We start from the raw sequence: 18,707 nt of genomic DNA on the forward strand, positions 1-18,707 counted from the left end.
GTCAGTTTCCAGAAATTGCACCTACCATTTTCAATTATACTCCATTAGCCAGAATTAGTCACCTGTGCACATTCTAGGGAGGCTAGGAAACGAGTCATTAGTCTGGGACTGCTTTATACTCTTTAGTAAGAGAATCCTTTCTTTCTCTGCAGTTGAATGTTGTAACCTGGCACGGGCAGGTCACAGGTAAATGGGGGGGAGGCAAAAAAGTGACTTGACCCTGAAAACATTCATGGAGATTTCTTCTTCCTGATATCTCCCTAAACCAGAACACAGTGTTCCCTGTTCTCCTGGGCAGGGTCCCCCCACACTGTCCTTTCTGAAGCAAGTTGTGATTGTCCAGCTGTCATTCCCGATTGAGGGAGAGAGTGGACACCCTTCGGGTGGGTCCTCTCTCTGCATGTAAAGAAAAATGAAGCACAGCAGCTCTAAATAAAGACATGCACAGAAGTCAAAATAAGAACTTGCCAGCTTTGCAAGACTGTTTTCCATCTTGTCAGCATCTTCTAACATGTGGTTGGTTTGTTTTTTCCTTGGTGCTAATAAATTACCTGCCTTGAGAATTTCCTTTACAGTGCTGGATTGTTCTCGCTTTAGTCATCATCTGGACAGCAGTGCTTCTGCTCCAGGTGTGAGAACTCTGTAAAAAGCGGTACATCTCACACTCAGAGCTCATCTCACAGTAGCCAATACAGTCAACATATTTTCCAAGCCAACAATCAGAACATGTCATCTGATGGTAAAATCGAACTTAGGAGGATAACAAAACATAATTTTGAAGTCATAGTGAACAAGAAAAAAATGAGAGATGATCACCGTCGTCATAGAAACCCTTACGAAGGCATGTTGACTCACACTCCCCACCCTGGCTCAGAGAGGAAGGCACAAAAGACAATTTCGCTTTCTATTTTCAGAAATCTTTTACGGCCACTTAAAACCTTCTTCCGGAGCTAGCAGCTTCCTTTTCCAAGAATGTGGAAGGTAACAAGAATTGTTCTTTATCTTTTTTCATGTGTAGGTCACATCTCTCTGAGCACATCATAAGCCCTTTGGCCATTAGGGATTTGCTGGTTGCATTTGGTTGTCTGCAGCAGCAAACGCTGAGCCCTGCAAGGGGGGGATGCTCAGTTCATTCTTCCCGGGATGGTGTTAGTCACACCGTGGGCTGCAGCAAGTGATGTCCATGGTTGCAACTTACGAACATGAATTAGGAGAGGGAAAAAAAGAAGTGACAGAAAGAAGTAGGCTGGGAAGGGAGTTCATGAGTAACAAAAGAAGAAAATAAAGAATGAGGGGAATAAACATATGGACACCAAGGGGGAAAAGAGGGGTGGGATGAATTGGGAGATTGGGATTGACATATATACACTAATATGTATAAAATAGATAACTAATGAGAACCTGCTGTATAGCACAGGGAACTCTGCTTAATGCTCTGTGGTGACCTAAACGGGAAGGAAATCCAAAAAAGAAGGGATATATGTATACATATGGCTGATTCACTTTGCTGTATGGCAGAAACTAACACAACATTGTAAAGCGACCATACCCCAATTTAAGGAAAAAAAAAAAAAAAGAATGAAAGGCGGAAGAGCAGGACTTCCATGGTAGGTGCCACAGCTATTATTTAGCCATTGAGGGTTTTAGATCACCTGCCCCCGCTCACCAGGAAGTCACTGAACGTGTTGCTTTAATTTATAATCACAAATTAATCTATTTTCCTTTTTAAAAGACAAGAGAGTAGAAGAGACGTAAGATTTTCCCTAGAAAGGGACAGGGTATTAAGTCATTTATCTGGCCTTAGCCAGAAAGTTAGATGGAGCATTTAGAAATGTTTATGATTATTTATTGCCATTTTTTCATGACCTTATTTGCCTGCATCACAGAGAAAAAGATCAAGATTTCAATATCCTTTTACAAATATTGAGTAAAGAAGGACGAAAGTTAACTTACTTATTCTTGATGCAATTTATTACTCTCTATGAAAATATAAGTGCTTGCCACTAGGCTGAAAATAGCTCGCTTAAATTGTAGTCAAAATCACACTGTGCACATTTAACTTACAAAAATGATCATCAGTTACATCCTTTAACAAATTTATCATTAATGGCCTTAAAAACCCTCTTTGTTTGCTCTGCGTGTCCTCAGGCAACATCATCTTACATGAAATGCCATTCACAGATTAAAGATAATTACATAAATATTGAATACATGATTTCAAATAATCTTAAACATTTTGGAGTAAATATGTATAATTCATGTTTTCAGCTCTTGCCAGCTCCACATTTTATTTAGCAAAGAATATCCACCCAAGACCTAGATGCTTCAGAAGGAAAGGTTGAAGCATTATTTCATATTATTTTATATATTGAGATATATGTAATCATAAAACTTAGTATGTGACCATAATCCAACTGGTTTGCTATTTTTGTCTTTTTTTTTTTTTTTGCGGTACAGGGGCCTCTCACTGTAGTGGCCTCTCCCGTTGCGGAGCACAGGCTCAGTAGCCATGGCTCACGGGCCCAGCCGCTCCGCGGCATGTGGGATCTCCCGAACCAGGGCACGAACCCGTGTCCCCTGCATCAGCAGGCGGACTCTCAACCGCTGCGCCACCAGGAAAGCCCTGTCTTTTATTTTTAAGTCTATATTTAAAAGGCAAAAATGTCTTCAATGGGACCTGTTTTATCCAGAGAAACTTTCTCATGCAGTGGATTTTTCCACCTAAATTAGTTTGTGCCACAGTTTTGCTGAAAACATGTATTTAATCTTTCTGGATCCCTCTTTGCCACAGCCTACTCTTGGTATCGTAACTTCATACAAAGTGGTCCCAAGGTACTTTATGCTAAAATTTCCTTTATATTAGTGTCCTCAGTGGGCAAGTTTTGATTTACAGGTTCTTCCTGAACCACAGGTATCATGAGTCCTGTTTTTCCTTTTTGTCTCTTCAGGTGTCATTTTCTTTCTCTCCTTCAAACAGTTTGTCCTCAGTCTAGACATCCTGTAGTCAGCAGGCCAGGCAAACTCCCAGATTTTAACTCCAAGGCAGGGAGAACTTTGAGAGGTGAGATATTCATTGGTGGGTCGTGGAGAGGCAGAAGTGGAAGGCTAATGGGTAGCAAAAGGCACATTCACCTGTATGCCTCCTGCCTCACCTTGAAAACCACTGGTCCCTAAAATGCCTGAGAGATGGTCCCTTCCTTCCTTCCTTGGCCCTTCCCTTGTCACACAGTCCTGTTCTCACTCAGTAGATGTGACTTGAACCACAGGATGGACCACCCTGGGAAATTTTGCATTGATGCATTAATTCACTGGCTAAATGCTTTACTGAGTTCCCACCATCAGCCAAGCACTTTGCTGGCCACTGGATGCATAAAACATAGTCTCTACCCTCAAGAAGCTCCTAATTCAGTAGACTAACCAAGTTCAAAAGGTTCCAGTGATTAAAACCTCCCATCAGTTTTCCTGAGCAATTAATCCAGAAACTGAGAGACCAGGAGGAGAAAAGGAGCTTCATAAAACATGGTTAGAGATTTTCGTCAGGACCTCCCACACACACTATGTCCCATGGAACAGACAAGTCCTGACCCCACACAACTCCGTGTTTTTCTTCATTAGGCCATATGTGGGTGTTTCATTCTGTTTTTTTTTTAATTAAACCAATTATCTCTCCCCATGTGAATATCTGAAATGACGTTTGTGATATTTTTGGAAAGTCACATTGGCTTTTCCGGACAACTCTCCATACGACAATTTTTGTATCGTAGGAAGCTTTTAAAAAAAATCTGGCTGTCAGGAGAATTGCATTCAGCTACTGAATAACTCTCTCTGTTAGAGTCCAAAGAAAGTACTCTGCCCAGTAGAACGGCAGCCTCTGGTACTAAAGCGCGGGGAAGGCTTGGAATGACCCGATTTCCCACAGGTGGATCTGTAGGACACCCTTCTCTCCCAGGCAGACATGACCCTTAGGTTCAGGCTAAGGCCCTTCACGTCCTCAGGAACATTTCAAGAGCCTTTCCTTTGGCAGTCTTGCTATCGCTTGTAAATATTTACCAGAAACTTTTAAACCAGCAAAAGGAGATGCTCTGATATTCAAATTAGCCAATTCAAGCTTATTTGTTCTTCATCCGCTCTCAGTTTGTTGACAGGAATCTCTTAATTCTCTGATGACAGAAATACACGGGCGGATTTTCTCTACAGTTCTGATTTATTTGCCACACCATTAGTTTTTCCAACTCTAATTACCATGGGGGGATTGTTTGCTGTAATTGTTACCTCGGAATTCTAATGGGAAGTATGTGAAAGATACAGAGATATATCCTAAAGCTATACGGTACCAGTAGCCTCTTTTATTTGTGTTTTTCATTCACATTTATGGGGTGCTTACTGTGTGTCTATGTGGCCCACCTGGTACAAGGTAGGGAGATGTAAAAGATGTAACGGTGGCTAAGAGGTAATAAGCTAGCCTCAGGGAGCTTGAGCTAGCAGGGAAAGCATGAGACAAAGCGTTCCAGAGGAGCTGGAGAGTGTGCAGTAGATGCCCTGAGAGCACAGAGGGGAACTAATTCTCTCTGCAGGGGGCGGATCAGCAAAAGCTTCCCAGATTAAGTGAGCCCTTCCGGTCTGCTAGCTTGACGATTAACATACAGTTAAGAATAAAAGGAGAGCAGCAGGGGAAAGATACAGTTATTGGAATCCTGGCGGGCGGGGCAGTTTTTCTCCCAAGTCATTTAAAAACAGTTTAGCATTTTTATACGTTCTTTTCCGGGTTTACTAGCTTTCACCCCTACTGTCTCTCCTATAGAATTGGCATGGGCTTTCCTGGCCTACAGAGGTAACAGGGCTTTTCCAACAATGCATTAAAGCTGCTTTTAGGGAGAGTCATGAGTTCTGCCAGAAAACCAACTCAGCAGCAGACCCACGTGGAAAGAGAGCAATATCTATTGACCAAGTGAAGCGTTAACCATGGTCCCCCTCTCCTTCATTCCCCCAGGTCCTTGTGGGAGACGGGTCTGGAACCTAACCACCGGGTGTCCATGACCCCCGTGGTTGCGCCCCATCAGCAATGAAAGGGTTATCGGGCAGCCGCAGCCATCACCACGGAGTCACCTGCGATTCGGCCTGTGACTCGCTGTCGCACCACGCAGACCGCAAGCCATACCTGCTGAGCCCGGTGGAGCACCACCCGGCCGACCACCCCTACTACACTCAGCGTACCTCCTTCCAGGCCGAGTGCGTGGGCCCCTTCAGCGACCCGCTGGCCAGCAGCACCTTCCCGCGCCGGCACTACACCTCGCATCAGGAGCTGAAGGACGAGTGCGCCCTGGTGCCTCGCACCCTGGCCACCAAGGCCAACCGCATCCCCGCCAACCTTCTGGACCAGTTTGAGAGGCAGCTGCCTCTCAACAGGGATGGCTACCACACACTGCAGTACAAGCGCACGGCCGTGGAGCACCGCAGCGACAGCCCCGGCCGCATCCGCCACCTGGTCCACTCGGTCCAGAAACTCTTCACCAAATCGCACTCCCTGGAGGGGCCGTCCAAGGGCAGCGTCAACGGGGGCAAGGCCAGCCCCGACGAGACGCAGAGCGTGAGGTACGGCAAGCGCAGCAAGAGCAAGGAGCGCCGCCCCGAGCCCAAGCCCCGCACCAACGCTTCCCCGGGCTGGTGGAGCTCCGAAGACAACCTCGACGGCGACATGTGCATCTACCACACCCCCTCGGGCGTGATGACCATGGGCCGGTGCCCCGACCGCTCGGCCTCACAGTACTTCATGGAGGCCTACAACACCATCAGCGAGCAGGCTGTGAAGGCCTCCCGGAGTAATAACGATGTCAAGTGCTCCACCTGTGCCAACCTGCCTGTCACCCTAGACGCGCCGCTGCTGAAGAAGAGCGCCTGGTCCTCCACGCTGACCGTGAGTCGAGCCCGAGAGGTTTACCAGAAAGCCTCGGTTAACATGGACCAGGCCTTGGTGAAGTCAGAGTCGTGTCAACAGGAACGTTCCTGCCAGTACCTTCAGGTACCATTTACGTGGAGGGATGGATGCTTAGATGTTGTACCTGCTGATTGTGTGGTATTTCCTCCTGGGTCCTAGTCTTGGCTCTACTATGAATTGCCTATATGAACCTGAGCGAATTACTTAGCATTTCTGGGGCTGAGGGCTCCTATCAGGAAACAAGCCTGCTAGCAACCTCATCCAGTTATCTTGAGATACTAGATATAAAAGTGCTTTGAAAAGCACGCCTACCTAAAGGCAAGGAGTTAGTAATGTTTTGTGTTCCTCTTTTGTCTGAAGGATCGTGGGATAGGGAGGAGAGAAAAGGGGCGTTTACACAGAATTTTAAAATAAATCCACCTTTTTACAAAAGTCAACAATGATCTTTGGAATTCTGGAAAGAGTTTAATTAGATCTATTCATTTTTTAAATTATTATTATTATTTTAAATTCTGCCTGAAGCTATTAGTTTGGAAAAATCAATCTACATCTTTACCATTGAAATTTTCATACCACCACCAACACTAATCACACTCCCACCCAAGTTCCCATCCCCCAGAGCACAGGGAGTCGGGGTGATGCCCTATGCCCTGAGGAGGTGGAGATGGAGCCAGTTTGGGGACCTGACAGGCACAGCTCCAGAGACTCAGGACAACAGAGAAGAGGAGGAAAAGAAGGGGAAGCATCTGCACAATAAAATACAATTAGTGTCAGAATGTAAATCCCGTACACGTACAGACCCAAGGCCACTCCTCCCCTTCCACGGTCTCCTATTTTTCCTACTGCCCTCCAATCCACTTAAAACAGATTTCACCTGGATAATAATATTGGGGAAGAGTCTTTTTCTTCCCTACCTCCTCCTTCTAGTATTGTCATTTTTCCCAAGACACAACCTTCCATAAGAGGGATCCTCATATTTTTCCTTTTCAAAGTGTCTTTCTCTGCCCTCCCTTGCTATCCTCATCTTTTTTTTTTTTTTTTTTTTTTTTGGGGGTACGCGGGCCTCTCACCGTTGTGGCCTCTCCCGTCGTGGAGCACAGGCTCCGGACACGCAGGCTCAGCGGCCATGGCTCACGGGCCCAGCCGCTCCGCGGCATGTGGGATCCTCCCGGACCGGGGCACGAACCCGAGTCCCCTGCATCGGCAGGCGGACTCTCAACCACTGCGCCACCAGGGAAGCCCTATCCTCATCTTTTTAAAAAAGGTTTTACTGAACTATAAAATCATAACATAATCATTTCCCACTCATAAGAATAAATGCAAGGAAAAAAGTCTTCCACCAAGACATTCATCTTGCTCTCTTTGGATTTCTTCTGACAAAGCTGACTCTCTTGGGAATGCCTCCACCAAGCCCTGAAAATATTCCAGTCACTGGACAGTCAATGGCAGTCACTGGACAAGGACAGTGCCAGAGCCCATTCCCAGAGTTCAGAAGAGGCCACTATTGTGTGGATAGTTTTCACAAACAACATAGTATTTCCTACTGAAGGTGGCATCGTTTAATTTACTATAAGGTTGTTACATGTGTTAATTAAGTCATCAAGAACCACTAACAGAATTTTAGAGCTAAAGGGATCATCTAATCTAACCTCTTCATTCATTTAACATGTAAAAAACTAGACTCAAAGAAAGGTAAAGGCCTAGTGGGTCATACTGTTAGTATGTGGCAGAGGTAGGACCAGAACCCAAGTCTCTTAACTTATAGAAAAGACCATTACAAGGGTTACAACTGAAAGCTTTAGCAATTCTTTAAGCACATAAATCTCATCCACTATTGAGAATAAAGTATTTTGATAAAATATCTGTCTTGAAGAAAGGATGTGTAATGAGATAGAAAACCTAGGATACATTTTTGTCTATGAAGGCTTTGTGACTAGCGGCAAAAACAAAACAAATTCAATTTTTAGAAAAACTTGAACTTTAATAAGTAGTGATGAGATTAGATAAGAAATATCTAATTTAAAAGGATACTGTACATGGATCTAGGACCAGCCTTTGTTAGTAACAAAATGCTTTCATGATACTAGCATAATTGCCTGCTTCCTACCTTAAGTTCATTTGCCTTTCCTTTTTATAACCTTTTTGAAGTTAAAAGCTCAAGTAGTGGTGAAAAGTGGAAGGATAAGGAAAGGAAGAAGGCAAATGATATTAACTGAAAATCTACTATGTACCAGATACTGTAGCAAACATTTTCACACTTGTTATTTCATTTAATCCTCATAATAGTCCTGAGAGCTACAGATAATAACTCAGTTTTTGCAAGAGAGGAAACCGAGGCTTAGAAATATCAAGTGACGTAATGCTATGTGGCCAGTAAGTTGTAGAACTGAGATTTAGACTTAGATCTATCTGATGCAAAATAGCTCTTTCCAAAACACCCCAGCACAACTCCAGAATCAAGGACATGAAATGGTGAGCAAGGAGGAAAACAAATCTTTAAAGTAAACATATTATTATTCAAGTTCTTCAGTAAAATAAGAATGAAAACTTGAAGATTTAAGTATGGGATTTAGTATAGTAGCATTATTGGATCTCATAAAGATTTGGAAATTCTATTTTCAAATTGTTTGCCTTCTTTTAAGCTAGTGTTTTTTTTAACATCTTTATTGGAGTATAATTGCTTTACAATGTTGTGTTAGTTTCTGATGTATAACAAAGTAAATCAGCTATACGTATACATATATCCCCATATCCCCTCTCTCTTGTGTCTCCCTCCCACCTCCCTATCCCACCCCTCTAGGTGATCACAAAGCACCAAGCTGATCTCCCTGTGCTATGAGGCTGCTTCCCACTTAAGCTAGTTTTTTTTAATGAAATATTTGAGGCTTACAGAAAGATATCAAGAAAAAAATAAATACCCATTTATATATCACCCAGCTAGAGAAATAAAACATTAATTACAATGGATCACACAGGTACCCTCCTCAATCCCATTTCCTTCCCTTCCTCCCGAGAGTAATAGCTAATCTGACTTGGTACCAGAAGCACCTTTGTCTTTAATTCCGGACTTATTGAAAGACTGAAAAATATGTAATATTTTCTGTTCTTCATTGAGCAATAATTAACTCTAAGACAAGCTAGTTCAACACTTGAAATATAAACTGAGCTCCAAGTCATATCTTCTTTAGCAGTGAACTCCAAGTCATGTCTTCTTTAGCAAACATTGACATTTATTGAGCACCTATTCTGTGCAAGACTTTCAAACTGAAAAAAAAAATCCTATATTTCAAAGTGGGGACATAGTATGTTTAATAAATAAACTAAATGTAGAGCAGTGTGTTCTTCCCAACCAGTGTGCTGAGATGAAGAGCTCATATAAAGAAAGGGAAGAAGAAGCTGGACATTCACAAGGGGAGAGAGGAGATGGGAAACTCCTAAGAACTGGACGTCCTTCCAGCTCTCTTCTTGCTTTATAGGGAAGGGAGAATCTATGTCCTGCAGAAGCTCCCCTTAGGAAGATAGGTTTAGCCAGTCCCTGTCAGCTCCTATAGAATAATTTCATTTATAAGCTCATTCTTAGAAGGAAATTCGGGAACAAATAGGTTCTTTTTTTTTTTTCCAGTTGTATTGCTTTAATTATCAACTAATATTGAAACTGGATGTACAAATGTGTTTGATTTCAATGTCACAAAGTCTAGTGGACAAAGCATTGAACTTTAAATAAGAGGGTCTATGTTTTTGTTCCTATTTGCCGCTAACTGGTGGTAGTTGGTGATCACTCACTAATGATAGGGCTTAGAACCATCATTTCAGCTCTCCGGGTCTCCTTCTTCTACTATAAAGTAAGGCACTTGGTCAAGAAGGCCTGGGATCTCAGTCCACATCTTCAAACTCCTAAGTTACATATGCAGAGCACTAATTAGAGCCATTTTCAAGAGTTGTAAAGCCTGGAGCTACCATTTAATACATGCTTAAAGTAGATGCTTTTCCAATGTTATCTAATTTGCTCTCTGAAACTCTGTGAGGTATTTTATAGTTGAAGAAACTGAGATTTAGTAAATTAGATTAAGTCACTTGCCCAAGGATACGCCGCTAGTACATGGCAACACAGAGAGTCAAACCTGATTTGTCTGCCTTCAAAGCCTGGATTTCTCCATTTACTTGCCTGATCCCTACCCATTCCAAATATAAAACAGAGGGAGTAAGTGACATATACTATATACCTATTATGTTCCAGAAATCATACAACAGCTCATTTAGTACCCAAAACACCTTTGTAAAATTAGTATTACTATTTACTCCAATTTTATGGATGACAAAACTGAGGCACAAAAGATGAAATCATTTGTCCAAGAACTCATGGATAGTCATTGGGAGAGCTAAAACTTGACTGTGGATCTGAGTCTATAATGTGCTTCAGAAATAGAAATAAATGCATTTTTTTCATTTAAATATTTGTTTTATTCTGTAGCAAATGTATGCATTCATTTGACCTCCTCTGGGTGCACACAGTTAAGAATGCATGTCCGTGAAATGTGACCCATCTCAGATGAGCAATGGAATGGCTGGAATGTCCCTTTAATTTAATTTGACTGAGCATAGGTTAATATTCACCAATAATGGAATTCTAAATACTAAAAAGTTCTAATCTGCTCTTTGTAGAATTATCACTTAGAGATCATTTAACTTAGGCCATTGCCACGATTATATAGAAAATGAGAGGTCTGTAGATATTGGGTCTCCGTCTGACATTGATTTAAAAATAAAATACTGTAGCTTAAAATCATTGCAAGTTCCAGTTAATACAGTCAATTGGTGAGATGTGCTTCCTCACAAGCTGTTTGTAGTTAATTTTAAAAAGACTCCCTTTTTTTTCCAATATTGTTATTTTTAAATGTCAAGAATCAGATGTCTGCTGTTTAGAACTACTGTACGGCTGCCAGTGACTGTCTGTATCAGGATTTGGAGCAGAGACATGGATTTGAAGACATTAAAACTGTTTAATTCTCAGTTGAGATGTGGTTGGCTTTTGTATATTTGGAATAGAGCATTTATGGCACATCTCAGGGTAAGTGCTAATCGTTAAATAAATAAAATAGGAAGGGGGTCAAAGGAGTAAAGGGAGTTTTGGTTGTTGATTTGTTTTCGCTTTAAGAAAGCAGGATTCTTGGTTTTGTATATGCCTCTTTATGTAAAATGAGTGTTGAGTGACTGGCATAATAAGCTATTCAGAAGAGCAAGATTTTAGATTTCCAACTGTTAGCCTTAAAAAAAAAAAAATCCCTTCAAATCCATGTATTTTGCATTCATCCAGCAGCAGACACAGGAAAAGGGAAACAAAGCTCTTCGGTAAAAGTAGAGAGAGAGAGAGAGAGACACAGAGAGAGAGGGAGAGAGAGGGAGAGAGAGAGCGCGCGCACAAGACGGACAAGAAAGCAAGCACCCTCAGAGATGAAATTTTAGGAGAGCAAAATGATCGACCTTTTTAAGGCTGAGTGGGTTTCTTCAGTTTGTGTGCAAGTTTCAAGAAATGGAAGGACTGACCAGGTTTGAGTACAACTCTTTTATTACTTTGTATTTGGTGATAGTGTGTTGTTTGTTTAGGTGGGAGGTTTTTTTTTGGGGGGGGGAGAGTTTTTGTTACTTTATTTTTTCTCTAAATAATGGCTAGCACAACTGAAAGGGCTAAAATCTGATGTGTGTACAGATGATAAGAAAACAGGTAGAGACATCAGATACCTACACAGGTATCTGTGTCTGCAAGAGGCTGCATAAAATCTTTAATTGACAGAGGATCTAAGGTGCTAGATGCCATGAGAGGACATTGTGCGTCTTAATGGTTGAAATGTGATCCATTGTTTTCCATGACAAGAATCCTGAATGCTTACTGTTCCTTTGCAAAAGTAAAATTTCTGGATGGTTGGGGTTTTTGTGGATTTTCTTGTGGCTTTTTTTCCCTGTTGGTTAAATAAGACTCCACAAAAGGTCACTGAAGAATCATTCATAACAAGCATGAACCCAGAGTTATTTTTTCAATGCAGGTACAACTGTTTTTCAAAATTTTGTTCAAGATTATGTCAGCCTTTGCCCAGTGGGGTTTTCTTTCCCCAGCTGAGGTTTTCCTTCCTCTTATTTTAGAACAATTTAAATTATGTTAAGTCAGTTTAAAAAAAACTACTTTATGTGAAATGTGTGACAGTACTGAGCAGTTCTGCTAGTGACTTTGGTTACTGTGATGTTTCCTTGCTGCCTTTTTAAAAAAAAAAAAAGTTAACCACATTAACGATTTTATTTTCAATTTAAATTGCCTTAATAATCCAGCAAAAAGTGTCAAGATTCTTGAATATATTTCCTATTTGGCTTGTACAATCTTCTCCCTATTTTTTCCCTGATCTTAGTAGAGATGGCCCTCTTTCTTGATAGAAAAATGAGGTTACTTCTACCTGATCCTACTTTGAATGTAGAATCGGTGATTCTGGTAATTCTCTCTCTGATTCTCTATAATTCTCTCTGTTACTCATATCCCAGTATTGGGCAGGGGAGACAATTGGCAAAATATTCTGAGAAAGCAGGGGTCCAGAAAGAGTCAGTGGTAGTAAAAGAAAGATCAAAAATCTTTCCTAAAAGTTGTTAAACTTTATTATTCTTGGTCTGCAGTTTCATCATGCTAAAGACATTTTCAGCTATACCAAAAGTGCTTGGTTAGCCACAGTCAAAGGTTTCATGGCACAGACTTTCAGATCCCACAGAGTCCAGTCTACTAATGGAAGGTAGAGCATTGCTTAGCACAGAGCAAGAAAGAAAAACCAGCTTTGGATCGCTTAGTGGCCAGTGGACTTTATCTCCTCTTTCTCCATTCTCCTTAGAGGACAGTTTGCTTGGTAGAAAATTAAATACAAGAGCCCAGGGTAAATATTTACCATTCAGTAAAGAAGCATTCATCCATAATCTCTGGTCCATTTGAGATCATGCCTTTACATGACCTAACACAAACAGTGATGTGTGAATGGTAGAACACATTGGTTTTTTGCTTATGGTTTTATAGGGGTCACTAAAATATATATGCAGTATGGCCAGCAGGCTTTGACTCAGTGGTTAGACTAGGTTTTTTTTACCATTTTAGTTTTAGGTTCAAAAGCAACAACCTCTCTTGGGGGATTACTGTGCTCATTGGTGAGTTGAATCATGGGAAAATTCCATCTTTATTGTTCCAAACAGCTGAAATCAGAAACTTCATATGGTTCAAACTGTAGTTAGTACCTCTGAACAGTCAGATTTTTTTCTGTCATTTGCCAGGATAGCTTGGTAGAGAAAAAAAAACTTGGCCTTTTCAGGTCAGATCAGGTTACTATTACTGAAATCCATAAGGAGTTATAAGACCTTACTATGATTTATGTTACTCATTTGAAGTTTTGAATCCATAAGTTTTCCTGTTGGACAAAATTAACATGCATTCGGGACTTCACATCAACGGTTCACTTATCTGCTTCTCAAAACCATCTTGCCTCATCCCCAACCATCAGGCTGTGTCCCTAGTAACTGCCATTTGGAACACATTAGGACACAGGGAAAAATCGTTTTACTCAATTTTTGTAAATGCATATTTAAGTGTTTTAATAAATTCTTGGACAGAAACAACAGTAAGGGGGGGGGGGCTTTAATTTTTTTTCAGTGAATGATTTATTCTCCTTCAGCCCAATCCTGTTTGTAACTAAAAGGTAAAGATAAAGAGCTAATTACTCTTAAACAATTAGCAAAGGTAAAGGAGGGAATAGAGTGTAAGGAGATGCCCACCAGCTCATTCCTTCATTTGCCGTGACCAATTTCTTACTTCTTTTGTTTAACACTTTTATTTCTTGGGGAACACTCATATGACCAAGGAATGACCTCTTCTGGGTCTCTGATCTTTTAAGTTTAAGAATATAAACGATTATCTTGTAAAAAAAAAAAAAAATTGTTTTTTTCCATCTGTTAAAGGTTAGCAATATTCCCTGCCTTGTTTCCATTTCTAAAATAGACTTCTAATTACACTCACAAAATGGGCTTTCTAGGTAAGTATACCTTTTCTTTCTTGTACATTGCCACTCTTCTCTATCAGTTGGAGCTTCTACTTGTTCTCCCAGAATTTGGAAACTTCCTACAAAATTCAGGCTTGTGCTATCACAGAGCTGTCTAGGAAGCAGAGTTATGTGGAGTGTAGAGTTACTGTATGTTGTACGCATGTGTCTAGGTCCATATATACACGTTACATCTGCATAGGCATTCCTGTACCCATACTTCTAAAATATGCATTTATACTTATGCTTTCTTTGATCTCGGATTCATGACGTAAGATCTATTTCAATCGTACCATTTCACAAAGCCCACGAAAGAAGAATGACTATAAAGTGGGGAAACAGACTTTTCATAGATCCTGCTAAAAAAACACCTTGCTTGCTTTTAAAGTGATTATTTTAAATCTCAGACCACTAGTATAAACCAGCTAGGGGGGTCCTGCTTCCTTAGTGTAAGGATAAATCCCTTTCATACAAAGAGACATCCAACAACAATGAAAGGAAATGACTTCTGTTCCTCTCATTTTTTTTAACCACTGTTAATTATATACTTGCAGGATTGTCAACCTCCTGGCTGATTTTACTCTCCAAGTCTCTAAAACTTTAAGGTGTGTAACTAAAGAAGCAGGCAGGCTTTATTTTCTGTTTTTCAGAAAAATGATGGTTTTAGCGTTCCTGAGCCTCCTCATTGCAAGGCCATCCGCTATACCTTCTCATTCACAAACTCTTCCCTTGAAGGTGGGCGTAGCATCTTTCCACCTACCTATTTCTCACCTAATAATCCCCTTACAGAACAATTGTTTGAGATTATTTAGTCCAACCTACTCTCTCTAAAAGTGGGAAAAATAAACCCTAAGGAAATACCTTGACTGACAAAGATGAGTCATCTCATCAGTAGCAGGCTGAGACTAGCACACTAACTGCCCAGCTACAGCCCTGTTCTTTTTCCGACTATGTCTTCCACATCTATGAAAACTTTTAAGGCTCTTTTCAAAGACTGACTCATCCTTTCTTACTCCATCCATTTAAGGCAGTGGGGTCAAGGTACAAGGAGGCAAAGAACGGATCTGAAAATGAGATTTGAAGCATGGTTTTGGTTTAAAAGGTTCACAAGAGATGAAGACAGTTGTTAACTAAATAATGACCTGAAGTTCGTAATTCTGGGGTTACAAATGGCAGGGTACGATTTTTAACTTCTAAGTAAAAGAAATGGGTGTGTTTCTCCTGTTATCCCTGTCGATCCCTCCTGCCTCCCAATGGTTTTATTATGAGGAAACCCTGTACCAACGGAGGACAAAGTGAGCAGAACTGCTCCAAGTTCGGGTGTGTAATCTCTAGGCATTACACTCAGAGCCCTGGGACTGGACTGTGAGGATGACATGCTTCTTTCTGGCATCTTCCACTATCTTGGCAGCCAGCTCCTCTCACCTCTTACCTCACTTTCCTAGGATAAAAATTATTAACATAGCTGTAACCATATTTTTCAAAGCAATATGTGTGTGTGTGTGTGTAATATGTGACACATAGGACATGCTATATTGGGATAATGGGAACAAATATATTAAATCAGGGTAAGTCTAGAAAATGTGAAACAAATAATGCATAGGAGACATCAAGGGCTACAGGTTGATCTCTTGGTCATTGCTTTTGAAATTCAAAAGTGAGAAAATAGAAGATCTAGCTCTAAAGTTGAAAATGCTGTATAAAACGTTATATAGTGGCATCCATGTGGGTAAAAATGAGCACAATGATACTACATTTGTCTGCATGTGTAGTCATATATGTACGTGGCCACTTGCTCTGATATTGCATATTTAGGGCAATAGTTCCTTAACTTTGTGTGTGCAAGAACCACCTTGACGGTGTCTATAAAATGAGGATTTATGGCATCGATCCAAGAGATTCTGATTCTGTAGATCTGGGATGAGTCCAGTACAGAGATCAATCTAAGGACCATACATGAACCTGATGCTAGGGAACTATCAGACTAGATTCATAATTGTATTTACTGAAGGGGGCAGTAGAGTCTAACAGATGAAAACATTGGCTTTACTATCACTACTGACCTCCCACATGACCCTGGGCTCCCTCTACTTAGTACTTCCATTTCTATATCTGCAAAATGGGCATAATGATATGACCCTTGTGTTTGTTAAGGTCTCAGAAAAATATTTCATTTCAAATTTGGGAAAGAAGTAAAAACTATAATGTGAAATGTTTTGAGTTTACAAATCCTCACATGTTAGCATGCTTCACTGCTTCTTCCCGTGTTTCATATACCACTTTTTCTGTTACATTTTGCTTGGTCGAACTTTCGTTACACCAAGGTTAGCCTGAACATATCCGATTCTGGGAAAGGAAAGCAGTCTCCCCATGTCGGATGACAAGTCTTCATCACAATGTAGATTTAAGGCTTCCTCACCCCATGTGCCAACTAAACACATAAAGCTTTTGTCTGCAGATGAAAAGATCACAAGGGGTCAGTCTTTTGATAGCTCAGTTTCTGTGGGTCAGGTTTCCCCCATGGCTCGATATTTGCTAATGGAACACAATTTTTCTGGCCTCCTCAAGCTTTCGTGTGTGTTTAGACAAAACCTGCTTTTGTTTTCAGATCTTAAGTCTGTCAAGACCTGCTGCCTTATTCCAGGCAGCTTTGGTAAGTCCACAGGGCAAGTCTAATTAAGAGCAACAGCTATGGGGCTTGTGTACAAGGGGACTCTATCCGCTCACCTCCTTTCTTGGGTCTCTGTTGAGTGTTTCTACCAAGGTAGCTTCAATGCGTGGGAGTTCTTCCACCGTTGCTGGCAGATAACAATAGGTCCTTGTCCATCACTCTTTTTTGCTCGTGTCTAAAGTCCCTGATCACTCCTGTTCATTCTCAGATGCCAGCTCCATCACAGGCCACCTGCTGGCCCAGGTTGTACTACAGGCATCAGTCTGACTCGCAGCCCCAGAAGTAAATACATACAGAGGGACGCCCCTTTTAAGTCCCTTAAAGGATCCCGACTACTTGTAATCCTTGGATAATTCATCTTTTTTTCTTCTTCTTCTTCTCTCCTAACTAGTAGAAGTTCAGCTGGCTTTTCGGTAACTCAGGGGGTGTCAGTGCAAGTAACTGTCATTTGTTTGCAAATGAACCTGAGCTTTCTGAAAATGATTCCCCTGTAAAATCTTCCCCCCATCACACTCCTCCAGGCTTCTCGTTGATTTGAGATTGTTTCCTGTTCTCCCACCTCTTGGAAGTATTTCATGGCACGCTGAGCAGACACTTTTAGTCAAAAACGCCTATAAATAGCTGATTTTCCTGCTTGCTGCCTTCTCTCTAAGGCTTTCACAAAGGAGGTGAACAAATCGACTAGAAACAAGAACTCTCTATGAGGGCTGTGCGGTGACGCTTTGAAAAATCCGATCTACAGGCCAACAATTATTGTGTGGGTCCCTTTGCCATATTTGACTTAGGCAATCACTGCCCAGAAAAAGAAACATTTTATTTCATGCCAGCTGATTTCATGAACTGAACAATCAATCAAAAATGTCTCATGTGAGCTTTCCTGCTTCTTTAAAAACATTTATTTTGACTTTCACGCTGCTTTAAAAAAAAAAATCCCAAAGCCAACAGCTTTTTCTTAGATTCTATTGGTAAATCTAGGTGACCAATTCCTATGGCTATTCTGTGATAGGAAATGTGAAACTACTTCCACGTTCCTCCTCCAAACTGGCCTTGCTTATGGAGAGTTTCACTGTCTGGCCTGTCTTTGCTCTGTCTCCTATGTCACCCATCATCAGCACCCCCACATCTCCCAGGGTGGTGTCACGGAACTCCCTGGAAGACTGCACTCAGCTAGGCAAGGCCATAATACCAGCCTTCCCTGACCTCATTGAAATGACCCTTAGAAATCAGACACATGACATTAATTATACTCCTTCCCTTCCTCCACACCTTACTGAGCAAAGGAGAATTGGGCTTAGCTATTTTATTATATAATTTGGAATTATATAATTATATAATATAATTTGGAAACTGTCCCAAAACCATGTTTACAGCTGAGGAAACTGAGGCCTGGAGAGATTAACCAGCATTCCCTTGGCTCTTCGGTTGTAGAGAGGGGTGTGGGTGTCTTCCTCGGTCCTCTCACCCCACCTGTTAGCGGTCCTCAATCATGGAGCATGAGATCATCATTGATCTTGGTGTTCTGTCTACTCAAGAAGTTCTGCCACCAGCCCTGCTCCCTGCTTTTTCCACTCCAGGCACTGGGTCTAATGTGGTTTTGGTTTAGTCTGTTGCTAAGGTTTCTAGAAAGTACATCTCGTTAAGGCTTTCCTCTTTGTGAACTGAACACGCACAGTCAACACAAGTATGGGAAAGAACTTCAAAGGACAGTTAGCTCAGTGCTTTTGACATTTTTAACCATGGAACTCCTTGTTCATATAAAGCAGAATATATTAAACATAAAGTAGTCCCCACTCTGTATCCATGGGTTCCGCAAAAGGAAAATATTAGAAAAATAAATAAATTTCAGAAAGTTCCAAAAAGGAAGCTTGAACTTGCCTTGTGCCAGCAACTATTTCCGTAGCATTTCCATTGCATTTACACCTATTTTCAGAGCATTTACACTGTATTAGGTATTATAAGTAATCTAGAGATGATTTAAAGTACACGAAGATATGCATAGGTTATATGCAAATACTGCACCATTTCAAAGAAGGGACTTGAGCAT

The 18,707-nt window shown here is 41.2% G+C and overlaps 1 protein-coding gene across 13 annotated transcripts in view; it reads left to right on the forward strand.

Annotated features, from left to right (window-relative positions):
- Positions 1-5,044: 5,044 nt before the first annotated feature.
- Positions 5,045-18,707, forward strand: part of DLGAP1 (DLG associated protein 1) — a gene marked incomplete at both ends in the record, with an annotated part of 320,951 nt that continues 307,288 nt past the window's right edge. For 5 of the 13 annotated variants that reach the window (XM_079717235.1, XM_079717237.1, XM_079717238.1 and 2 more), the window contains one exon: positions 10,911-11,003. In XM_079717235.1, the coding sequence (XP_079573361.1) occupies positions 10,911-11,003 (93 nt within the window). Of the gene's footprint in view, positions 6,020-10,910; positions 11,004-11,407; positions 11,483-18,707 lie in introns of those variants that run through there. The other 8 variants (XM_079717236.1, XM_079717239.1, XM_079717240.1 and 5 more) reach the window with 4 other exon arrangements.

This window comes from Hyperoodon ampullatus (genome assembly GCF_949752795.1).
Source record: "Hyperoodon ampullatus genome assembly, chromosome: 13".
Classification (NCBI taxonomy): domain Eukaryota; kingdom Metazoa; phylum Chordata; class Mammalia; order Artiodactyla; family Ziphiidae; genus Hyperoodon; species Hyperoodon ampullatus.